The sequence below is a fragment of the Pelmatolapia mariae genome, linkage group LG7 (genome assembly GCF_036321145.2).
Source record: "Pelmatolapia mariae isolate MD_Pm_ZW linkage group LG7, Pm_UMD_F_2, whole genome shotgun sequence".
Lineage (NCBI taxonomy): Eukaryota > Metazoa > Chordata > Actinopteri > Cichliformes > Cichlidae > Pelmatolapia > Pelmatolapia mariae.
The window spans coordinates 15,419,877-15,440,116 of NC_086233.1; the positions used below are offsets into that span (position 1 = coordinate 15,419,877).

Here is a 20,240-nt window from a genome sequence, read left to right on the forward strand (position 1 = left end):
CTTTTTTGGCAGTTCTTCACACCACAGCCAGATGTGTGTCTGGAGTTTGCATTAGCTCTACGTGGTTGATATTCACTGACTTGAGGGCCTGAGAAAATGTCTAATACAACACCCTCAGCTGTTTTTTATTTCTTGATTTTTTCCAGTATCTCCTCCAAAGGACCTAACTGTTGGGGAGGTCACCAGTGAGACTGTCGGCCTGTCCTGGAACAATGAGATGCTGGTCACAGAGTATCTCGTCACATATGTGCCCACAATTCCTGGCGGTCTTCTCCAAGAGTTCACTGTGTCTGGAGACAAAACCGCTGCAACTGTTAAAGAGCTTGAGCCTGGTCTTGAGTATCTGATTAATGTCTACGCTGTTCTGAGTAACAAAAGGAGCATCCCTGTGAGTGCACGGGTGGCCACAGGTATGCCATATTTGTTTCTGTGTTCATTTGCTGTGAATAGGTTTAGAAAAAGATACTAAACATTTATTAATTCTCTCTCTGTCCCCCCTAGACCTTCCGCAGCCAGAAGGGTTAAGATTCAAATCAGTAAGAGAGACATCAGTCGAGGTCATTTGGGACCAGCTGGACATCCCCTTTGATGGCTGGGAGATCTATTTCCGCAACATGGTGAGTCTGCCCATCTCTGCTGAAGACTTGCCTGCATTTTATTAACGATCAGGGGAAAAGTCAGAGGTGATAAGCTACGCCAGCTTATTGAAAGTCTCAGCAATACAAGGATTTATTTTAGTGGTAACCATTAAATTTGCTTTGACATATGGAAAAGTTTAGTGAGGGTAAATCTGGATGTTATAGAACTGCGGCTAAAACTGCTGCTGAGATACCGAGGCAAAATCCAACCAACTCTTCGAAAAGGAATGAATGTGCCAGCTGATAAGTCCTTTTAATGTTCCGTAGCCTTAAAATGTGTTGTCCTTTTCTGACCTTCAAGCTCCCGCTCCTGCCTTTTTGTGCCTTGCATGAAGAAATATACTGCCTGCGGTACACTAAACATAGCCTAACCTAAACGGTAATGAAAATGCTAAAGCAGAGGCACCATGTTTTAATACGTAAAGCTGATTTTCTCACAGCAGTCAAGTTTAATGTATATTTTCTACTTTAACATAATTTGTATATTATGTAACTTTTACAGAAAGAAGAAAATGGAAAAGTTTCAAGCACCCTTCCACCCTCTCAGAACCAGTTCTTCCAATCAGGGCTTGGACCAGGACAGGAGTATGAAGTCTCCATCAACATCATCAAGAACAACACCAGAGGACCCCAAACAACCCAAACATTCACTACCAGTGAGTTTCCTGCACACAGACTATTTACAGTCATGCAGTTTATGGCTGCCTATCATCAACTCTCGACCATAATCATCACATTAGAGTCAGAGAAGAAAATTGCACTATGTGGCAGCTATTAGTACTTTTTTGGGGCGGCACAAATAGCCTTCACTTTGCCTGTGCAATGTGAGCCAGAGTGAAGAAAGAAAAGAAGAACTACAAGAAGAAATCCCAGGTGGCTCTCCATAGTTCCATCTAACAGATTTGGGGTAAAGAGTAATAACTCAAACTAATTGAAGCTAAGCATAGCATGTCCATGTCATAGTTGTTTTTTTTCCTCTTCCAATAAATCTTTTGCTCTTAGCTCTCGTCCTTGTCTCGTTGAAACTTTTATAGCCAAGTTACTCCATACATTAAGTTATGAAATGGTTCCAGTTCCTTACGCCATCAATGTGGCATGCCAAGCCAGACAACTTCCTTTGAGCATGGAAAAATCATTTAGTTAACAGGACTGTGTTGATGGACTCTCTGGGTATCACACCGTTTTGTTTCTGATGTCATTTATTTGTATAGGCTGAAAGTCGACACAGCTCCCACAGAGGAATGATAGAAGCGAGGTTAAACTTTTCATACCCTTGTACCCCCAGTGGTCCTTTTTTTAGCATGGATCCAAAATGTGGAGGAAAAATGTCTCCTCCACATGTTAACACAGGAGATTTGTCAGGTAGTGACATGACGTCAGACTTAAAGGGAATCACATTATGTTTCATAATGACTTTTCCTGTTGTGGTGGTTGATATCCAAGTTGAGTTATGCAAGATGTATTTTATGTTTAAACACGCACAAACAAAACAACGATTACTTTCTCTTTATCCAGGTTTTCTTTGTGAATTTGTATTGTGAACTCTGTATTTTTAGATAATGAATTACACATACAGAGACTGATTAAATCTTTGTTAGAGACATTTCTCTTCTTATTGACGCCAAAGGTAGACATAGTTTTTTGGAAAGGTACTTTTTAGCTTGCAAGATGACACTAGAGGAGATGGACATAGCTTATGGTGCCATGAATTGGTTTTGATGTTACCATTTTGGTGATGTTTTTTAGCCAAACATGAACATATTTGAAACACTAAGCAGTTGCTTGGTTAGCAAGCTACATGTATTAGCATCTTCTACTACTTTATGATGCCGAAATACCTTTAGTAATCTTCAGGATAACCAAAGTGGAAACCAGCAGTGATACTTAATATTTTTGCACTGACAGTGCTAACTTGCTGATTTTTAGCAAAAGTGTTCACCATACTCAACATCTTAGGTTAGCATGATTAGCAAAATTAGCTAAATAGAGCCAAATATACAGCTTGCATTTATTACAAATTACAAATAAGTTATTATGTTTGAATATTAAGCTACAAAAAAATAACCCCTGGATGCATCAGTTTCTAGGACAATTACCACTCTTCACATTTTTTGTCTTTCAGTGAATCAGTACCTCTGTTGTGGTTAGATGACATCATGTTTCTTCATGCGTCTTTTCTTCCCTCTATATCTCACCCAACTTTCCTTCTCTTACCAAATTACCCAATCTAGAGATCGACGGCCCTCAGCAGGTGCAGGTGAAGGATATAACGGACTCCTCGGCTCTGATCAGCTGGTCTCAGCCAGTGGCTCCCATGGATGGAATCACCATGTTTTACATGCCCAGCTCTGACCCTTCAGATGAAAATCGTGTGGATATATCCCCCCCAGACAAGCAGTATAGCATTGATGGTCTGAGGCCAGACACCGAGTACACAGTGTCGCTCATTTCCAGGAGTGGAGACATCACCAGTGACCCTGTCACTGCCACATTCACTACAGGTTGTCTTGTGATAATAACTGTATTTTCTGTTTTAGTTCACTGTATTGTTATATTTTGAGACTTCTATGCATTTGTACACTACAAACTAGAGTAGTCTAATGTTGTATTTAAGCTTATTGTATGATTGTAGGTCAACAAGTGTCAAGTCATTACATAATTAATGAAAGAAACTCTGTTTATGTTAGCACTGGATGCCCCCACGAACCTTCAGACTGTGTCCCAGACAGACAACAGCATCACCCTGGAGTGGACCAACAGTGAAGCTGATATTAGCAGCTATCGGGTAAAATACAGTCCCATCTCTGGGGAAATTCATGGTGAGGAAGTGTTCAAGCGAGGATCAGGCGATAGCACACAGGCTACCATCACCAGTAAGTATCACATGGATTAATACAAATTAAGCTTGACCACACACATGCAATATCCAGAATTGCATTTGTCACCCAACATGGATATTTAGCTTCCGTCTTTCTGCGCCGCAGGGCTAAAGCCAGGTACAGAGTACGGGATTGGAGTGACTGCTGTGAAGAATGAGAGAGAAAGCCTCCCAGCTACCACAAACGCAGCAACTGGTGAGAGACACTGCTGAACAGCTGTCCAAACACTCCTCCTTCACACCGCTTCATAAACACACAGACAGATGTGTTGAAACAAATTGAGTGGTGAAATGACACTAATGGGCTGTTTATCTACCTCATTTTTCTGTCAGACCTCGATCCTCCCAGAGATTTTGAGGAAATCGAATCCACAGAGACGTCTCTCACTGTCAGGTGGCAGAAACCTCAGGCCAAAATCAGTGGATACAAGCTGGTGTACATCTCCAGAGACGGTCAGGTTGGGGAGGTGGGGTTCCCAGCTGCAACGACTACCTATCATTTGCCCAATCTGACTCCTGGGATGAGCTACACCCTTACTTTGGCTGCAGAGAGGGGGCACAAAAGGAGCACACCCGTCTCCCTGTCTGCATCCACAGGTGGGTAGGGAACCATTTTTCCACAGTTTAAATGAATAGAATGAATAAGAACGCATGCATTTTTAGTTAAATGCTCTGTTGCGTTCTTCAGGATTTCATAGAGGAGCTAAAGTTAAAAGGATCCACAGACAGGTTCAGGGGTGTCAGCATCATTAATTCTCTTTTATCTTACTGTTCATTGGACAACCTGAGATTGTTTCCCTCCACTGTAAAAAGATCTCCTATTCTTTTTTTTTTTAATTAATTAAGATTGGTTTATAGTAACAGCTGCGTTTTTTGCATATATAATGCTAATCGCAGCTTTGTAACCAAGGCAACCAGGACTGAAAGCTTGAAAATGATCATTTGTGTACATGTTTAGAAATACAAGTAGAGGTTTGCTGGCTGGAAATAAATCTGCTGCCGACCAGCACCAAGAAACTATTATTTCATCTGTTACTAAACGATGCTTTCTTGATTTTCTTGTTCTCCTTGTAGCCTCTTTCACATTTTATTTAGCTGACTCAGATGACCGTGAGCTAGCGACTCCTACAGGCTTGGAGGACAATGTCATTAGCTTTGTGTATCTAGACCCCTCCGAGTCCCAGTTTTCTGGGACCGAGCCTGAGGATGAGCCTGGAGTGCTGACTATCTCAAGTGTCACGTCTGATGGATTTGATCTGTCATGGAAACTAAAGGCTCGTGGTGTCTATGATAGTTTTGCACTAGAATATAAAGACACTCAGCGATTGTGGGACATGAGAGAGGTTCAACTTCCTGGAGATGCCCATGGCTCTAGAATCCATGGCCTGACGGCATCGACAGAATATCTAATAAAACTTTATGGAATAACAGGTAGCCAACGAGCTGCGCTACTTGAAGCTGTTGCAATCACAGGTATAAGTCTCTCTTTTAGGGTTTTTCAGCTTCTCCCTTCAGTGGAAGCTTTTGATTAGAGGCCAGACTGATATGGCTTGCATGCTGGATTCTTTGTTCCCAGATTTCACAAGACTTTTTTTTTTCACTGAAACCATTATCTGCATAACCTTTGGCATGACTCCATTTGAACCTAACAAATGTCTCTGTTTTTACAAAAATCCATCCCGTTTGATTCTTTGGTTCCCAAAGTTCAAATGCAAGAAGAAATCCACAGTGGCATCAGTGTCTAGCCTGGATTATTAAAGCTATCAAGCACACTGGTTTTCTACTGAGTTGGTTGTCCCAATTTCTTCTTGTATCTGAGCTCTTACATGAAAGCCTTGTCCCATTATTAACCCCGTTTAGAGAGATGAGTGATTCTCTAATAGCAAATTAAACCAGGTCGCCTGCATGTCTCATGACTAAGACTCCTCAGTCGTGTTTCAGAAAAGCCGAAAGAACATGGCTGTGCATGGCTTAAACTTAATTTGAAGACAACTGTATACTTTCACACCAGTGGACTATGCAGAGTCTTCAGAAAGTTAATGACCCTGCTTCAGGTGTCATTAATGCCTTAGCAATGGCTTGATGATTTAGCCGTCATAATATATCCATGATTCAGGTTGAATAAAGACAGCATTTTGTGCAGAATTATTATATTTTTATGTTAACCCATTGTTTTTCTTCACATGATCTTTTACAGTTTCCAGCAGAGCCAATAAGAAATTCATTCTTTAACCTTCTTTTATTCACTTAGCACCCAAGCCCACATCTCCAGATGTGCTTACGCTGAGTATCAAAGATGCCTCAACGCTCCCGCAGTCTGTTCCGGATAATGAAGCTGTTCAAAACCCAGACATCCTCGATACTCTAAATAATGAAGTAACTTCCACTTCTGATTCTGGCGGGATAAGCTCCGGTGCCGAGCCTGACAGCTCAGGCTTGGACCTACTCGGGGATCTCACAGTCAGTGTTACCGCCACTAGTGTAAAGCTGGCGTGGTCCGCACCCGATGAGGCGTTCGATAGCTTTTTGGTGGAGCTTACTGCTCCGTCAGCAACAACGCAACCTCATGTGACCACAGTACCAGGAAATATGAGGAAGGCTGAAATAGAAGGGTTGTCCCCTGCTACACACTATGATATTACATTGCAAGGGCTGGTGGAAGGGGAGCGATCTTTACCTCTCAGAGTTTTTGCTACTACAGGTACATGGAACAAATATTTCTTATTGTAGCCCTTCATCTCAATCCATCATCATCATCATCATCATATCTTTTATCTCCTATGTCAGAATGGTTCAATCATTTCTTTTTCCACAGATACTTAATGTTTTATTGTAAAAGATAATCCTCATTGATCTAATCTTGTCTTTTGCTGAACCTTTAAATCCTCACAACAAAGTACCGGTATTAGGTCCACAAAAAATCTGAGATTCTGAGATTTAATGCACATTTAACAAAGAGACTTCTAATATTGAAATTTGTTTTTAGTTGAACTGAAACTAACAATATAAAAGTGATGACAAATGAAGGAAAGTTCTAACATGTTGCTGATAGAATCTTAATTTCACAAATCCCCCCGAAAGGCAATTACTATACTAAAAGTTTGATGCTTTATGATGTTTTTATTACAACATGATGATGTCAGCCTGTGATGTTCATATGATATATTACTTGATAGGGCTTCTTGAAATATTTTAACTTTGTCCTTGGGCGCTAACAGTAAAGGTCAAGGTCAAATGCTTAGCCAATCTAGGTACTCGTGTCCCCAATGCCTAGTTTTAAGTCAATCCATAAAAAATTCTGCATAATATTAAGTTTTTACTGATTTTTTTATATTTGGCATGACCTTGACCTTCACCAAAAATGTGCTTAAGCTATTATTGGTATCCACCATTTGACAAAATTTCAAAATAATATCTTGAAAACTGTTGATGTTAGACTGCTAACTAACAAACAGGCAGACAGACAAAACACAAGCAAACAGAACCAATTACACATTTTCCGCCCTTCGGTGGGACAGAAAGATGGGGAGAATTTAACCCTCCAGTTTTGTGCACCCCACCCCCCTTACTTTAGTGTTCTTGGTCAAAATTGAGCGGTCTGTTTTAAATTAGCATAACAAACATTTTTCACCACCAAATTCAGTTGAGTGGGCCGTTCAGTGGGTTGTTCAGTAGGTCATGCAGTAGGTCATTCAGTCAATGGGGGAGGGGTTGAGTGGATTCCCATTCATTTCCTATGGCGGTCACTCTTGACCGGTAACACCACAGATGTAACAAGGTTGATTAAAACACTCAAAATTCAATGAAAGAGGTGATCATCACTTTTATGTTTTCAAGTGTTTGCAATTTTATCTCAAAATCTGAGATTTTTTCCCCACTGTGCTCCTCATACTCCTGATGTACTTTTTTTTTTTTTTGCCTTAAAATAAAATGCATAATCCATCTTACTGTCCAGCTGACCCCAGTCTGATATGTCTATCTACCAGAGATGCTGACGCCAATGGTGGTGAACCTCACCATCTCTGACATAACATGGGATGGCTTCACTGCGTCCTGGAGCCCCACGAGTGGGGACTTTGACAGCTTTGTGATTGAGGTAACAAACCTGGAGAATTTTGCAGAGAGCCAGAACCTCACTCTGTCCGGAGACGCTTTGAGCCTGGGTATCTCTGGGCTGAATCCCAACACCAGCTACATGGTTGGCCTGTATGGGATGTATCAGGGCTCCTTCCTTGAACCTGTGTACAGTGAAGCCACCACAGGTACCTGCAACTTGCAGCGTTGCAGCCTTTTGTCCTCTAAACTGTCCTTCTTTTCCATGAATAATTTCTACTAAAGTCAACATCTGTGAAGCATACACATAAATAGCTCTGTTGTCTCACTCTCAGTGGAGCGTCTTCACCTCGCAGCATGAAACAAGAACATCATGATAATAACCCAATTGTTGTTTATGGCCTCAATGTCCAACACCCTGGACACAGTGCACTTTACTGCTTCATCTTAACCAACATGCCGTTTACCATTCCTCACCCTCCAGCCACTGATTCTGTCTAGCTGAGAGAGGGCAGGGTGATGCGTACATGTGCCTCATCACTGACCCAAACCCCTTGACTTACCCTCCGACTGCTCCCCTCATCCCAAAGTGCATGAAGCCCCCTCCCCCTCTGCCATCCCTGCATTGTGGTCCGGTCTGGCGCTGATGTGCTGCAATGATTGCAAAAGCAAACCAATAACTCTCAGCCTCCCCCGCCAGTCATACAGCAACAGTGCGATAATCTCATTTCATCTCATCAGCCCTCATTCAGCGTATAATTGATTAACCATGACCCATCATTTGCCCGTCGATGTGCAAGCGCTCACAGTATGCGTGAGTATCCATGTCATCTTTCAGTTTGTGTGAATGATGCTGGGGTGGTTTTGTGGTTTCTGATGAAGTTTATTTTCACGGAACATCAAAGTAAACACAGGTCATTTCCTTTTGGACTGCTAGGTGGCAAATGATTAAATCTTCTTGTCACTATCAAGGTAAAAAGCTAATAACATAAAATGAAGCTAACAGTAGCATCACCTCGATTTACATCAGAATTTTGTTTTTAGTGCATGCTTGCATGTAAGGACTATATTTCCTGCAACATGTAAATGAAGTTTAACTAGCTCTCTAACTCATCTGCTTTGAATTGCTTTGATGCAGCGTTATGCATTGAATTGATCAGCATTAACATTCCCAAACCATGCTACATGTGCATGAAATCTGCTTAATCACATTTTCAAATTTAAGTCAGTGATTAACAACTCAAACTTGCAGGTAATTTTGAAGGCCTTTTGAGTTTCTCTCCTTGGCTTTACATGTTGCTTATATTCAAGGTAAAGAAAAGGGTATATTTGGTTTCCAGTCAAGAGCCTGGAAATATTTTTACAGTGACACAATTCTCTTAATTTTGAACACGGCTCTACAAGCAATATTAAGGGACACACTGAGATACAATTCAAACACAGACTTTCAACTTTAATTTACAAGGTGAAACAAGAATGCTGCATTGCCACAGCTGAAAAATCACAGCCATTTTAATGCACAGTGCTTTTTAAATGTTGAGTTGAATTGCTTTCATAGTATTCTCTGTAAAATGCTATCCAATCAGCTTTGCTGCATTTGGCTGAATCACCAGAGACAATAAAGCCCTGCATATTTCAGAAATTGTCCAGCTGCTTCTGTGTTCGGTCGCATTAGCAATAAACACCTCTGGCCTGGTAGCTTTAGAAACCATGCATGGCTGTGCATACTCTCTTCACTGTGTTTTACGGTGTTTCTATACGTTTGAAATCATCGGCTATCTCCATACGCTTTCAGTTTTAGAAGTGGTCCAGCTTTTTTTGGAATCCAGGATACGGGCGGATTTTTAATATTTACCTCATCATTCTTGTTTCCCTTGAATTAAATTTGAAAAGTCTGTGCTTCAGTTGCCTCATGATTGTGTACTGCAAACCTATTGCGGTGGCAGCCACAATTAGAATTGTGAAGATTGTGTTTCTGTTTAAAAAATCCTGGATCTAATTCTATTTAAATAACTGTGGTGCAGCATTTTTGCTTTGCATTTAATGCAAAAAAAAATAAATAAAAATACATGCATGTATTTAATCACAGCTTCTCAGACTGTCAACAGTTACTGTTGGTGGTGGTGAGCATCCCGTAACGCTAGATGTATTTCTTTCTAGAAAAAGATCTGTTTCTAATCATTTACTTGTCATTTAATAATAACATTTTCTGCATAAATGCCTTGGTGACAATCTAATCATGGTTTCTTTCTTTAGTGAATCAACCAGTGGTTGGCAAAATATATATCACGAACTTAACGTCAGAGAGCTTTTCAATCCTCTGGAATGGCACTGAAGGAGAGTTTGATGGTTTTGTCCTGGAGATAATTGATTCTGATTGGCTGATGGAGCCAAAGGAGTATAACATATCCCATGATGTAAAGTCCTATGATGTCACAGGGCTCAGGCCCAGCACTGATTACATAGCCTACCTCTATGGAACGTACAAGGGATCCAGAACAAGTGCAGTCAGTATTGTTGCATCGACAGGTAATTGGTTTTATGTGTATCAAATCATTAGTCTCCAAGAGAATTGTTGTTACCTTCACTCTAAAGTTGACTTGGGTTTTAAAGTGACAAATACATGTGTTATCCTTTTTTTTAATAAATGTATATATTTTATATTTTCTCTCCCCTGTAGCTGAAGAGCCTGATTTGTCCAAGCTAGTTGTTTCTAACATTACCTCAGACAGATTCTCTCTGTCTTGGCGGACAAGAGAGAAGGCTTTTGATAAGTTTATAGTAGAAGTCAGAGAGTCTGCTTTGCCCTCGCAGGCAATGGGGCGCGCTCTGCCTGGAGACGTGCGCTCCACAGTAATGGCGGGGCTCAAAGCGAGCACGGGCTACAACATAAAGCTGTATGCCACTGGTGTTGATGGCCAGAACACACAACCCCTATTTGCTGTAGCTACAACAGGTATCACATGACTTGCATTTCTTGACACTGGACATGCCGCCTACATTGTTATGTATATGTATGGAGGACGACATAACTGAAAAGCCGTGTTCTTTTTTTATTCAGAGGACATCCCACAGTTGGGGCCCATAGCTGCTTCATCTGCGAGTCCACATAACCTCAGCTTGTCCTGGAGCACTGTGTCAGGTCATTTTGATGGCTTTGTTATCCGAGTCAGTGATTCTGAGCAGCAGTCTGAGACACTGGAGTTCAGATTGCCTGGTGAAGTCCGTAACATTACAGTCACTAACCTGATGGATGCTACAGGCTATGATATTGAACTATACGGTATTTCTCATGGGCGTCACACTCCCACAGTGTTAGCCCACGCTGTCACAGGTACTACGTATTTTACTCATATCTTTTATTCTAATACTTGAAGTATACTTTTTTCCACCAAAACTAAAAAGGAATTTAGCTCCTTTTATCAGTTTAACTTAGCAGAATAATTAAATGAATTCAATATGCAGGTCAAAATCCCAAAACACCTTAAGAGCAAAGCTGACATGCATCACAAGCAGCTATTGGTTTTTTTTCTGACGCTCATAATCAGCAAGCATTTGTTGATGCTTGAAACATCCATAGTCAGTATAAAACAGATGTGGTGTCGAACTCCAGGCCTCGAGGGGCGGTGTCCTGCAGGTTTTAGATGCGTCCTTGATCCAACACAGCCGATTTAAATGCCAAATGACCTCCTCAACATGTCTTGTAGTTCTCCAGAGGCCTGGTAATGAGCTGTTCATTTGATTCAGGTGTGTTGACCCAGGGTGAGATCTAAAACCTGCAGGACACCGGCCCTCGAGGCCTCGAGTTCAACACCTCTGCACTAGGGAAACCAGTATGAAAGTGCTTTAAACCTGCATTCTATTTAATGGCCACCAGAGGGCAAACCATCAGGTTTCAAAAAGACTCGAGACTCAATAGGAAAATGGCACAATGCCCTCTTCCTGTATGAGTGCAATAAACCTTTTTACTTAAAACTTCTTGGGCTTCAAGCCATTCTGAATATCTTATGTCCATTTTGAAAATTATGGTCATCCAATTAGTGAGAAAGAAGGATAATCATTTAGGGTACATGCACCTTTAACCATCTTTCACTCCAACTTATTAACCAACTAAAGAGCTAGACAGAATTTAGAAACCTTGTCCACCCTAACTGGAGAAGTTATAAACCTCATTTAGTTTTTTATTAGTTTTAAGTGGCTTCTCTCAAAGTGGAGCCCTCCCACGCACCACTTTAATGTTAGAGAGGAAATATTATCTTACTAATTTAGAAGATCTTTGTTTGGCCTCAAAATAGTGCTTGTAAGAGTAGTTGTCAAACAGTTAACTGGTCATTTGCAAAACGACGGTTTATTTCAAGAGTTTCATTCAGGATTTAGAGTGCATCATAGCACAGAAACAGAGCTAGTAAAGGTTTTGAATGATCTTTTTATGGCCTTTGACAGTGGACTCATCTCTGTGCTTGTCCTGTCAGACCTCAGTCCAGCATTCATTGCAATATTTTAAAACATGGTGCAGGTATTAAAGGTACTACGCTGCAGTGATTTAGCTCGTATCTCTCAAATAAACTCCAATTTATTCAAGTAAATGGGTAGTCTTCTTCCCACAAAGACGTTATTCACAAAGGATTTTTTGCTGGGACCAATTACATTTACATTATACATACCTAATATTAGGAAACACTGCATACATTTTAATTTCTATGCAGATGACACCCAGGTTTATTTAAATGTAAACTACAGATATAAAGGTATGGATGACCTCTAATTTCCTACTTTTAAATTCAGATAAAAATGAGGTTATTGTAGTCATTCCTAAAACAGATATTTGCTTTAGATGACATTACCTTGGCCTCCAGTAACACTGTGAGGCATCTTCAGCATGCACATTAAACAAATGCAGAGGACTACCTACATTCATTTTCACAATATTGCTAAATTCTGAGACATCCTGTCTCAGAGTGATAAAGCTAGTTCATGCATTTATTAATTCTAGGCTGGACTTTTGTAGTTCATTATAATCAGGTCACTCTAAAAGCTCCTTCAAAAACCTTCAGTTGACCACTGAATTGAGAGTACCCATTAGGATGAGAAAGAGAGAGGATATTTCTCCCATAATAGCTTCTCTTTGTTGGCTGTCTGTTCAGAGCTGAATTTAAAATCCTTCTCCTCATGCGCAAAATAACAATAATGAATATTCAGGCCCTGTCATATTTTAACCCTAACAGAGCACTTTGCTCTCAAAATGGTCCCTAGAGTTTTCAAAAGTAAAGTCGGAACCAGGGCCTTCAGCTATCAGACTTTACTATGGAACCAGCTCCCAGTTTGGATTCAGTATATAGACACTTACTGTACTTTTATTAGGCTTAAAAACTTATAGTTTGGGTCAGGTCAAGTTAAGGTAGCTTTAGCTACTGGGGGCTTTCCATAAAGCACTGAGGAATAGGGAATAACACCTCCCACAACCAACTGAAAACCAGTTGGGGAATTTGCATTTTTCTCTAGCAACCAGTGGTTGTTATGTGTTCACTGACAGGTCTTAGACCTGTGTAACTTGGGCTTAGTGATTGATTTCAACTTCCAACAACCACTGGAATACTTATTTTTTCCTCAGCAACTATTGGTTGCCAGTAGAAGTCTCTAGGACTGTGTTACTGGGGCCTTAAGTGGCTGCTGGCTACAACTGCATGTGTCAGCATATCTGCCAGTCAAAGTGAGCAAAGTACGTACAATTGTCATGAAGAAAAACCAATATACAAAGAGACCAAAATTGCATTTGTTTTGTGCTCTAACTCAGTCTTAAGTGGCCATTCAAGGAACTGCATTTTTTAGCACTTCTGTGTTTGCCACTTTAGATAGTGTGAGGACAAAGTACAAAATTATGATGCATGCTAGATTTGCCCTTAGTGTGTTTTGGCCTTTAATTATTACCTTGTAAAAGAACTGTCTCTGTATTTGCTTTTGCAACCATTGCACACGTTATCCTCCTAATGAAGTCTCGTCCCCCTCCTGCCCTTCCCCCTTCCCCCACACACACTCCTTCCTCCCATTCAATTAAACCCACATTCCTCTCAGCTCCTTTGCCTAAAGTGGAAAACTTGACCATTTCCAACATAACCCCCTATGGCTTCCGTGTGTCGTGGGGGGTGAAGCATCAGCTACCACAGGATAATCTAACCCCCTCTAGTGGTGGCTTCAGCCATTTCCACATAGTGGTGACAGACTCTGGCTGGCTGCTGAAGGCTCAGGAGTTCACTGTGCCAGGAAACCAAAGTCACCTGGACATCGGGGGCCTCATTACCGGCATAGGCTATGAGGTCCGACTGACAGGGGTGTCAGAGTCAGGGCTTCTCTCTCGGCCTCTGACTGCAGTGGCTGTGACAGGTACAACTCAGTGCGCTGTAAGCCCTCCTGTCTTACTACAAAGTCCAGTGTCTGACTTTGTTGAAGCTACCATGGGTGTATACGTGTATAACTATTATAACCATTTCAGCTCTGCAGTTTCACTATCACAACCTGGTGCAGTTCTGTGATATTTACTAATCACTGATATTCATTTCACACAACAAAAGACATTGTGTAACAAAATTAGCCTGAGGATGGATATATCTTACTCAGTGCCACGTTTTGATGGTGAGACTTCAGCTCAGTACTCTTACCTAACCCTAACTCAGATGAACTTTTTTTCCAGTATGACCTCACTTTTCCTTAGTTTTAAGCATCTCCTTGGTATGCAGCTGTGTCACCAAGAGGAAGAGGTGTTGAGCTCCCGTCTGTTTCTTCTTACCTCCAAAATATGAGCAAGCACATTTGTTTGTCTTCATATTTTAAAATGTGTTTTCCTTCGCATTTTTAATCGCTGATAGTCAGACAGATATCTATGGACAAAATCCAATTATTGCACCATGTTGCTCCCTAGTGAGGCTGGTTTGTAGATCAGGTTCAAACTCCCTGGATGGATATGAACCACTCAATCGAAAATGACATTTTCATATGCAGGAAAACACGGATAAATCAGCAGATATTCTGAGCATGAAATGTCTGTTGATTTAGCTTCTAATCTCGTTTGTCACCTGTCATTACTTTTAAATGCACTGAATGCATCCAGGCTGGCCTTGAGGACGCATTTCAACAAGTGTATGCTGAAATCCTTCCGAAAGAATCCCTCTGTTAACTGACATCTACAAAAAGCATCTTGTCTTTTCATTCAAACATATGCCTCTCTAGTCCATGCGCTGTGTTTTTGACTGATTAACACTAATGGATGCCTAAGCATGGCAGATTGGTGACGGTGGACAAGAAGGCCCTCAGGCTGGAACCTAATCCTGTCTTGCCCGATTTCTGACCTCTTCCAAACTGATCCCTGTGGGTGTTTCTCAGAACGTGATGAATATTGCTGGGAAATCACCAGACGCGCTGCAACGTTAATGTTTCCCTGTTTAACCAGAGGCTGAGCCAGAAGTGGAGCATCTCTTTGTCTCAGACGTCACAGCTGACAGTTTCCGTCTGACGTGGACTGCCAATGAAGATCTGTTTGACCGATTTGTGATCAAAATAAGAGACAGCAAAAGGTTAGCCCATCCTCAAGAGCACAGCGTCCGCGGCGATGAACGAACCAAGGTCATAACTGGACTTATGGGTGGCACCGAGTATGAAATCGAGCTTTATGGTGCCACATTGGATCGGCGCTCCCAACCTATTACAGGGGTTGTTCAGACAGGTATATTGAAAAACTGCAAAGTGTGCAGTCTCATGTTAACTACCAAACTTTCTGAGTTTTCAGTGCGACATTCGACTTCAGAGAACTCAACCCAGTGTCCCACTAATCATCTTTATTCCTCTGGTTTCTTTGAAACTTCACGTCCGTCAATAAACGTCCTTTTGGGAAAAACTATGTGTTTTCACATACTTACTTACAATACTTACAATTTTTACTTTGCTTTTTTGCTCTCTGCGCAAATCCATTTGCTTTTTGCTAGGCCTCAGCACTCCCAGAGGACTTCACTTCTCTGAAGTGACTGACTCTTCAGCCTTAGTTCACTGGTCCATGCCTCGCTCTCCGGTGGATAACTACCGCATCACCTATGTGCCATTTGAAGGAGGTAAGAGGTCAATCATTGTTTATACAAGTTACATTTAAGGTTCAATTTAATTAAACAGTTTTAATTTTAGCTTCGGTGTTGTGTCCGTGTTCATCAGATATACTGATGTTGAAAATAACAGCTATACTGATGACATGTCAGAACCATGCATAATATCAAAAATAATCCACTTATCAGTTCAGATTCACTTTCTAATTTCAGAAACAGACTTTCAGTAACAGCGTTCACTTCTCTGTGACTACAGCTCTCACACAGTCAGAATGTGAAGAAGAGCGACTCTCTTCCAGCTAGCAAACCCGCTAAACTAGGCTCAGTGTAACGCTGCAGTGTAAGCACTGGAAACAGGCGGACCACTGAGGACTTAATTTGCATGTTATTTGTTGTCTGCTCTTCCTGCTATGTTTCCATACCGTTCGAACTACAGTAATGGCTGGCATTCTGTTAAAATACTGCTGTCAATGCACATTGACTCACAGGTGTGATGAATTTTGAATTCTGTACAGATCAGTGACATTTATTAATGCTTATTTGGTCAAGCTTATTTTTTTCTCCTTATCTTTCCTCATGTTGTGCATTTTCCATTGTTATACCTCTCTGACCTGTCTTCCCCATGTGATGTTTGTGTAATGTATGTATGGTCAGAAGGGTAAGATGGTTCCTTCGGGGTTCCTTCGGGGTCAACCTTCAGGATTAATAAAGTTTTATTGAATTGAATTGAATTGAAGGTTTTTTATTTATTTATTATTGCACCGTTCAAGATAATAGTGAATTAAAACCTTTTTGATGTTCTGTTGGTACTTCTGGTGCGTTACCATGCTAATGGCATCACACTGGCAAACAATTGGTCCACTAAACAATGAATTTTATACATTTAAATGTATAAAATATCAAAAATTCTATAGATATCACTTTTCAATAAATCTGAAAAATTGTATCAACTCCTCTGACATCAGTGATACTGATGCTTTTCTAGTCTCCGGAAAACTTAAATTTTCCATGATTTTTTAAATCCATGTCAGTGACATTCCCCATCAGGCTCAGGAGCAAAACTTCTAACATGCTAATCTAAGATTGCAAACATTGTAAATATCTTGAGGGAAATTCTTTTTCTTTATTCAAGAGGATGGTCCTTTTGTTTGAAAACGTGTGCTTTCATTTTCATCTTTAGCTACTCAATGATCTTCCCAGAACTGAAATGATCCCTCCCTGTATGCAGATTTGTTCTGCTCTTGCTCAAAGCTGCACGTCTGCACTCAAGTCACATGCCTATCATGTGCTGCTTGTACAGAGTTCCTGTGCTTCTGCTATAGCCCTTCATCCTGCCTTTCTTTCTGACAGCTGATTGGTTAGTGCGCTCACCAGATGAAATTAAGGCCTTTAACAGCATGTCCTTGGTTCAATTACTGGTCAACCTTTTACCATAGTTCAGTGACAGAGTCACATAGTTGTTGAGCTATTCTAAAAATGGTGCAATATGTTTATTGTCAATGCAAAATCTGTACAAGAGGGAGCTATATATCAAAGTTCAGAAAGAAAGGAAATATAAACCCTTTTAAAGGTAAAATACCTGCTCAGGCTAACCGGGAACATCTCAGTGTCAACATCATTTGATACTCTTGGCACTGCACTACTTGGAGATTTTTCATCTTATAAAAATATTTTTTTAAGAAGACCAATTTCCAGCTCAATATTTTTTATTCACTCTGCCAGAGTAGTTTTGCATGATTCAGTTCATTATAATAGTTATTTACTTGATGCAGCCCCTCAGTTCACCCAGTCTGTGAAAGAAGGTCCCTTCCCTTTAAGCCAACTTTCTTTCAGCAGGTGGGTAAGGTTACTGTTTAAACTGTCACAACCTGCTAATCGATCCACTCGCTATGCAATCAGTGAGAATCAAGAGCAGACACACAGCGTTTTGTGCAGTCTGAAGTCTGAGCCTTTGACTCGCAGGGATTACTTACAAATGTACTGACCACATTATTAGAAACTTTAGCCATATTTAATATCCATCAATGGATCTCACTAATGAAATATGCAATAAATCCTCTTTAATGATTGTTGCTTTTATTAGATAATAACAGATAGAAAGGAAATACCAAACAAGGTATTATTAATAATAATATTAATCAATTTTATTTAAGAGCGCCTTTCAAGACACCCAAGGACACTTAACAATAGAATAAAACACATAGTGTAACAATGACAAAATGAAGAAAAAATAAAAAATATTTTGTATGTATGTATTTAGCACTTGTGTCACGATTCATAGCACACAAAGATGATTTGTGCGTACCCAGAAGTGACATGAGCATGGATGAGAAGCTGAACACAGGAAATCTGCGCACGCCTGATCTACAGAGTACAGACACGCAGTTTGAAGCAAGAGCAAATTTGTTTTTAGCTGCTAGTTTTGAGGAAGCTCCCTTCATCATCATAAACCATAAATTATAGGACCATGCTCTTGAGTAATGAAAGTAATATACTATCATTAGCAATACAGCGCACTGTGATTGTAATCAGTTTGTCATTTTTTAGTTGATGTAAACATTTATCTCAGCCTTACAAAGGCTTCTCTTGGCCTCAATCTCCAGTACTCAAACATTTATCACCACCCACCACAAAGTACGTGAAGAGCTTTAGTACATCTTGTTCAGTACAGTGGAAATACACTGATAGATAAAATCTGACACCTCTTGACAAGCTTGTCTTTGAATCAATAGTACATGTGTTTGTTCTCTCTCCTCCACAGGAAGCCCAATGACATTGACTGTAGATGGCAGCGTGTTCAAGGCTTTGCTTCCCAATATGATTCCCGGAAAGACGTACCAAGTAACCGTCAGTGCTCTGAAGGGTCTGGAGGAAAGTGACCCCAGCACAGACACTGTGACCACAGGTTGGCTTTTTTCTCTTATGCAGCCTTCACTCCGGTGACACTGGAGTCAGTTAAAAATGTACTGACCCGACACGTTTTCTCTGTGATCTTCCTCGTGCCCCGCAGGTTTGGACAGACCTCGTGGTCTTACTGTTATTAATGTCACGGACACTTCGGCCCTGTTGCTGTGGCAACCATCTGTCGCCACTGTTGATGGCTACATCATTACCTACAGTGCTGATTCTGGTGTGTCTCTGAGTTTAAACGAGCTTGCTTTCTGTTCATTTTAATTGACTTTGTATTGATTGCATAATTTCATTCCTGCCCTATAGTGTCCCCAACAGTGGAGCACGTTTCTGGGAACATTGTGGAGTTTGAGATGAACTCCTTGGTTCCGGCAACCCACTACACAGTGGGAGTTCATGCTATGAAAGAAGCTGAGAGGAGTGCTTCTGCTGTTACCGAATTCACCACAGGTAAATACAGAAAGATGTCCAGATTGTATAAAAGTATTGCTTAATATAAAAGATGGGGAACACTCTATAATATGGCCTGTTACTAAATATGTAATTCCCTGGAATTAAATGGAATTTCACTGTATTTTATTTGAAATTCTAATTAAATTATACAGTCCCGGTTTAGGACCACATGCCTTTAAAAGGCCAAATCTGTGCAAAAATGTGGATTCATTGTCATTTTCTGGCAGGTAGTCACACTGTGATGACGTTCTCATGGCAAAGACAAAGAAACTTTCCTTTTTTGGTTGTAGTCGGGTTGTTTAACTGCATAACCAGGATCTCTCGCAGCGTGCCACCGCTGCTGAGGTGGCACGCAGTAAGACAGTTATTTGGAATTTCTTAAATGATCCTGAGGATTATGGAACAAAAAAGTCAAGTGGAAGACCCAAAAAAATTTCACCAGCACTGAGCCGGAGGATCCAATTGGCTGTCTGTCCATTACCGGTGCCGACTCCAGCCCCGTAACCTTCAGTTGTTCATTGTCATTTTCTGTAACTGTAGCAGTTCTTAACATTACTTACACATTACTTACATTAAAATTATTTCTTTGTTTCTTGTTAAAGACTGACTTGTTACCCCATTATTCTGGTGTACCTAGCTTTAAGAATTTGTATATATAATTACATTGTAATTTCAAACAAAATACAGCAAACTTCAATTTAATTACACCCATATTTCCGGAACATATTATAAACAGTCTCCTGATGTGTTTATGGTCTCATTTGCTAATTTCAAGTCTTATTTTTGTAATTTAGGGGCTCCATTAGATAAAAAAAAAGATTAAAAGTTGCTTATTCTTCGAGGTGAATCTGCCTGTGATTGAAAAATTCCTGCCATAGAAACATCTGGTTTTCCCACGTCTCTGTCTATCTTTTATATGTAGTATATGTCAGCGTCAATATAACCTTAAGCAACATGCGTTGATTTTTTAACCACATCAGCTGTACTGAATGATTAATGTGATGCTGTATTTGCAGATGTGGACCCTCCTCGTGATCTGATAGCTATGAATATTCAAACTGACAGCGCCACTCTGAAGTGGAGACCACCTCATGCTGCAGTCACTGGATACATGCTCAGCTTCTCCTCTGCTGATGGAACAATCAGGGTACGTACATGCCTGTGTCATTTCATCTTTGACAACTGATATGTTTTGCCGTGTTTTTCCAGTTTTTCTAACTG

General features: G+C 40.6%; 1 protein-coding gene across 3 annotated transcripts in view; it reads left to right on the forward strand.

Annotated features, from left to right (window-relative positions):
• tnca (tenascin Ca) overlaps window positions 1–20,240 on the forward strand; it is a 55,317-nt gene that overhangs the window by 29,295 nt on the left and 5,782 nt on the right. The window contains exons 5-24 of one of the 3 annotated variants that reach the window (XM_063478078.1): window positions 147–410; window positions 502–617; window positions 1,141–1,294; window positions 2,870–3,139; window positions 3,326–3,511; window positions 3,623–3,712; window positions 3,850–4,113; window positions 4,591–4,989; window positions 5,768–6,217; window positions 7,503–7,778; window positions 9,826–10,098; window positions 10,250–10,525; window positions 10,631–10,903; window positions 13,642–13,950; window positions 15,014–15,286; window positions 15,546–15,668; window positions 18,418–18,561; window positions 18,667–18,786; window positions 18,873–19,016; window positions 20,036–20,166. In XM_063478078.1, coding sequence (XP_063334148.1) covers window positions 147–410; window positions 502–617; window positions 1,141–1,294; window positions 2,870–3,139; window positions 3,326–3,511; window positions 3,623–3,712; window positions 3,850–4,113; window positions 4,591–4,989; window positions 5,768–6,217; window positions 7,503–7,778; window positions 9,826–10,098; window positions 10,250–10,525; window positions 10,631–10,903; window positions 13,642–13,950; window positions 15,014–15,286; window positions 15,546–15,668; window positions 18,418–18,561; window positions 18,667–18,786; window positions 18,873–19,016; window positions 20,036–20,166 — 4,535 coding nt within the window. The remainder of the gene's footprint in view (window positions 1–146; window positions 411–501; window positions 618–1,140; window positions 1,295–2,869; window positions 3,140–3,325; window positions 3,512–3,622; window positions 3,713–3,849; window positions 4,114–4,590; window positions 4,990–5,767; window positions 6,218–7,502; window positions 7,779–9,825; window positions 10,099–10,249; window positions 10,526–10,630; window positions 10,904–13,641; window positions 13,951–15,013; window positions 15,287–15,545; window positions 15,669–18,417; window positions 18,562–18,666; window positions 18,787–18,872; window positions 19,017–20,035; window positions 20,167–20,240) is intronic. The other 2 variants (XM_063478076.1, XM_063478077.1) reach the window with 2 other exon arrangements.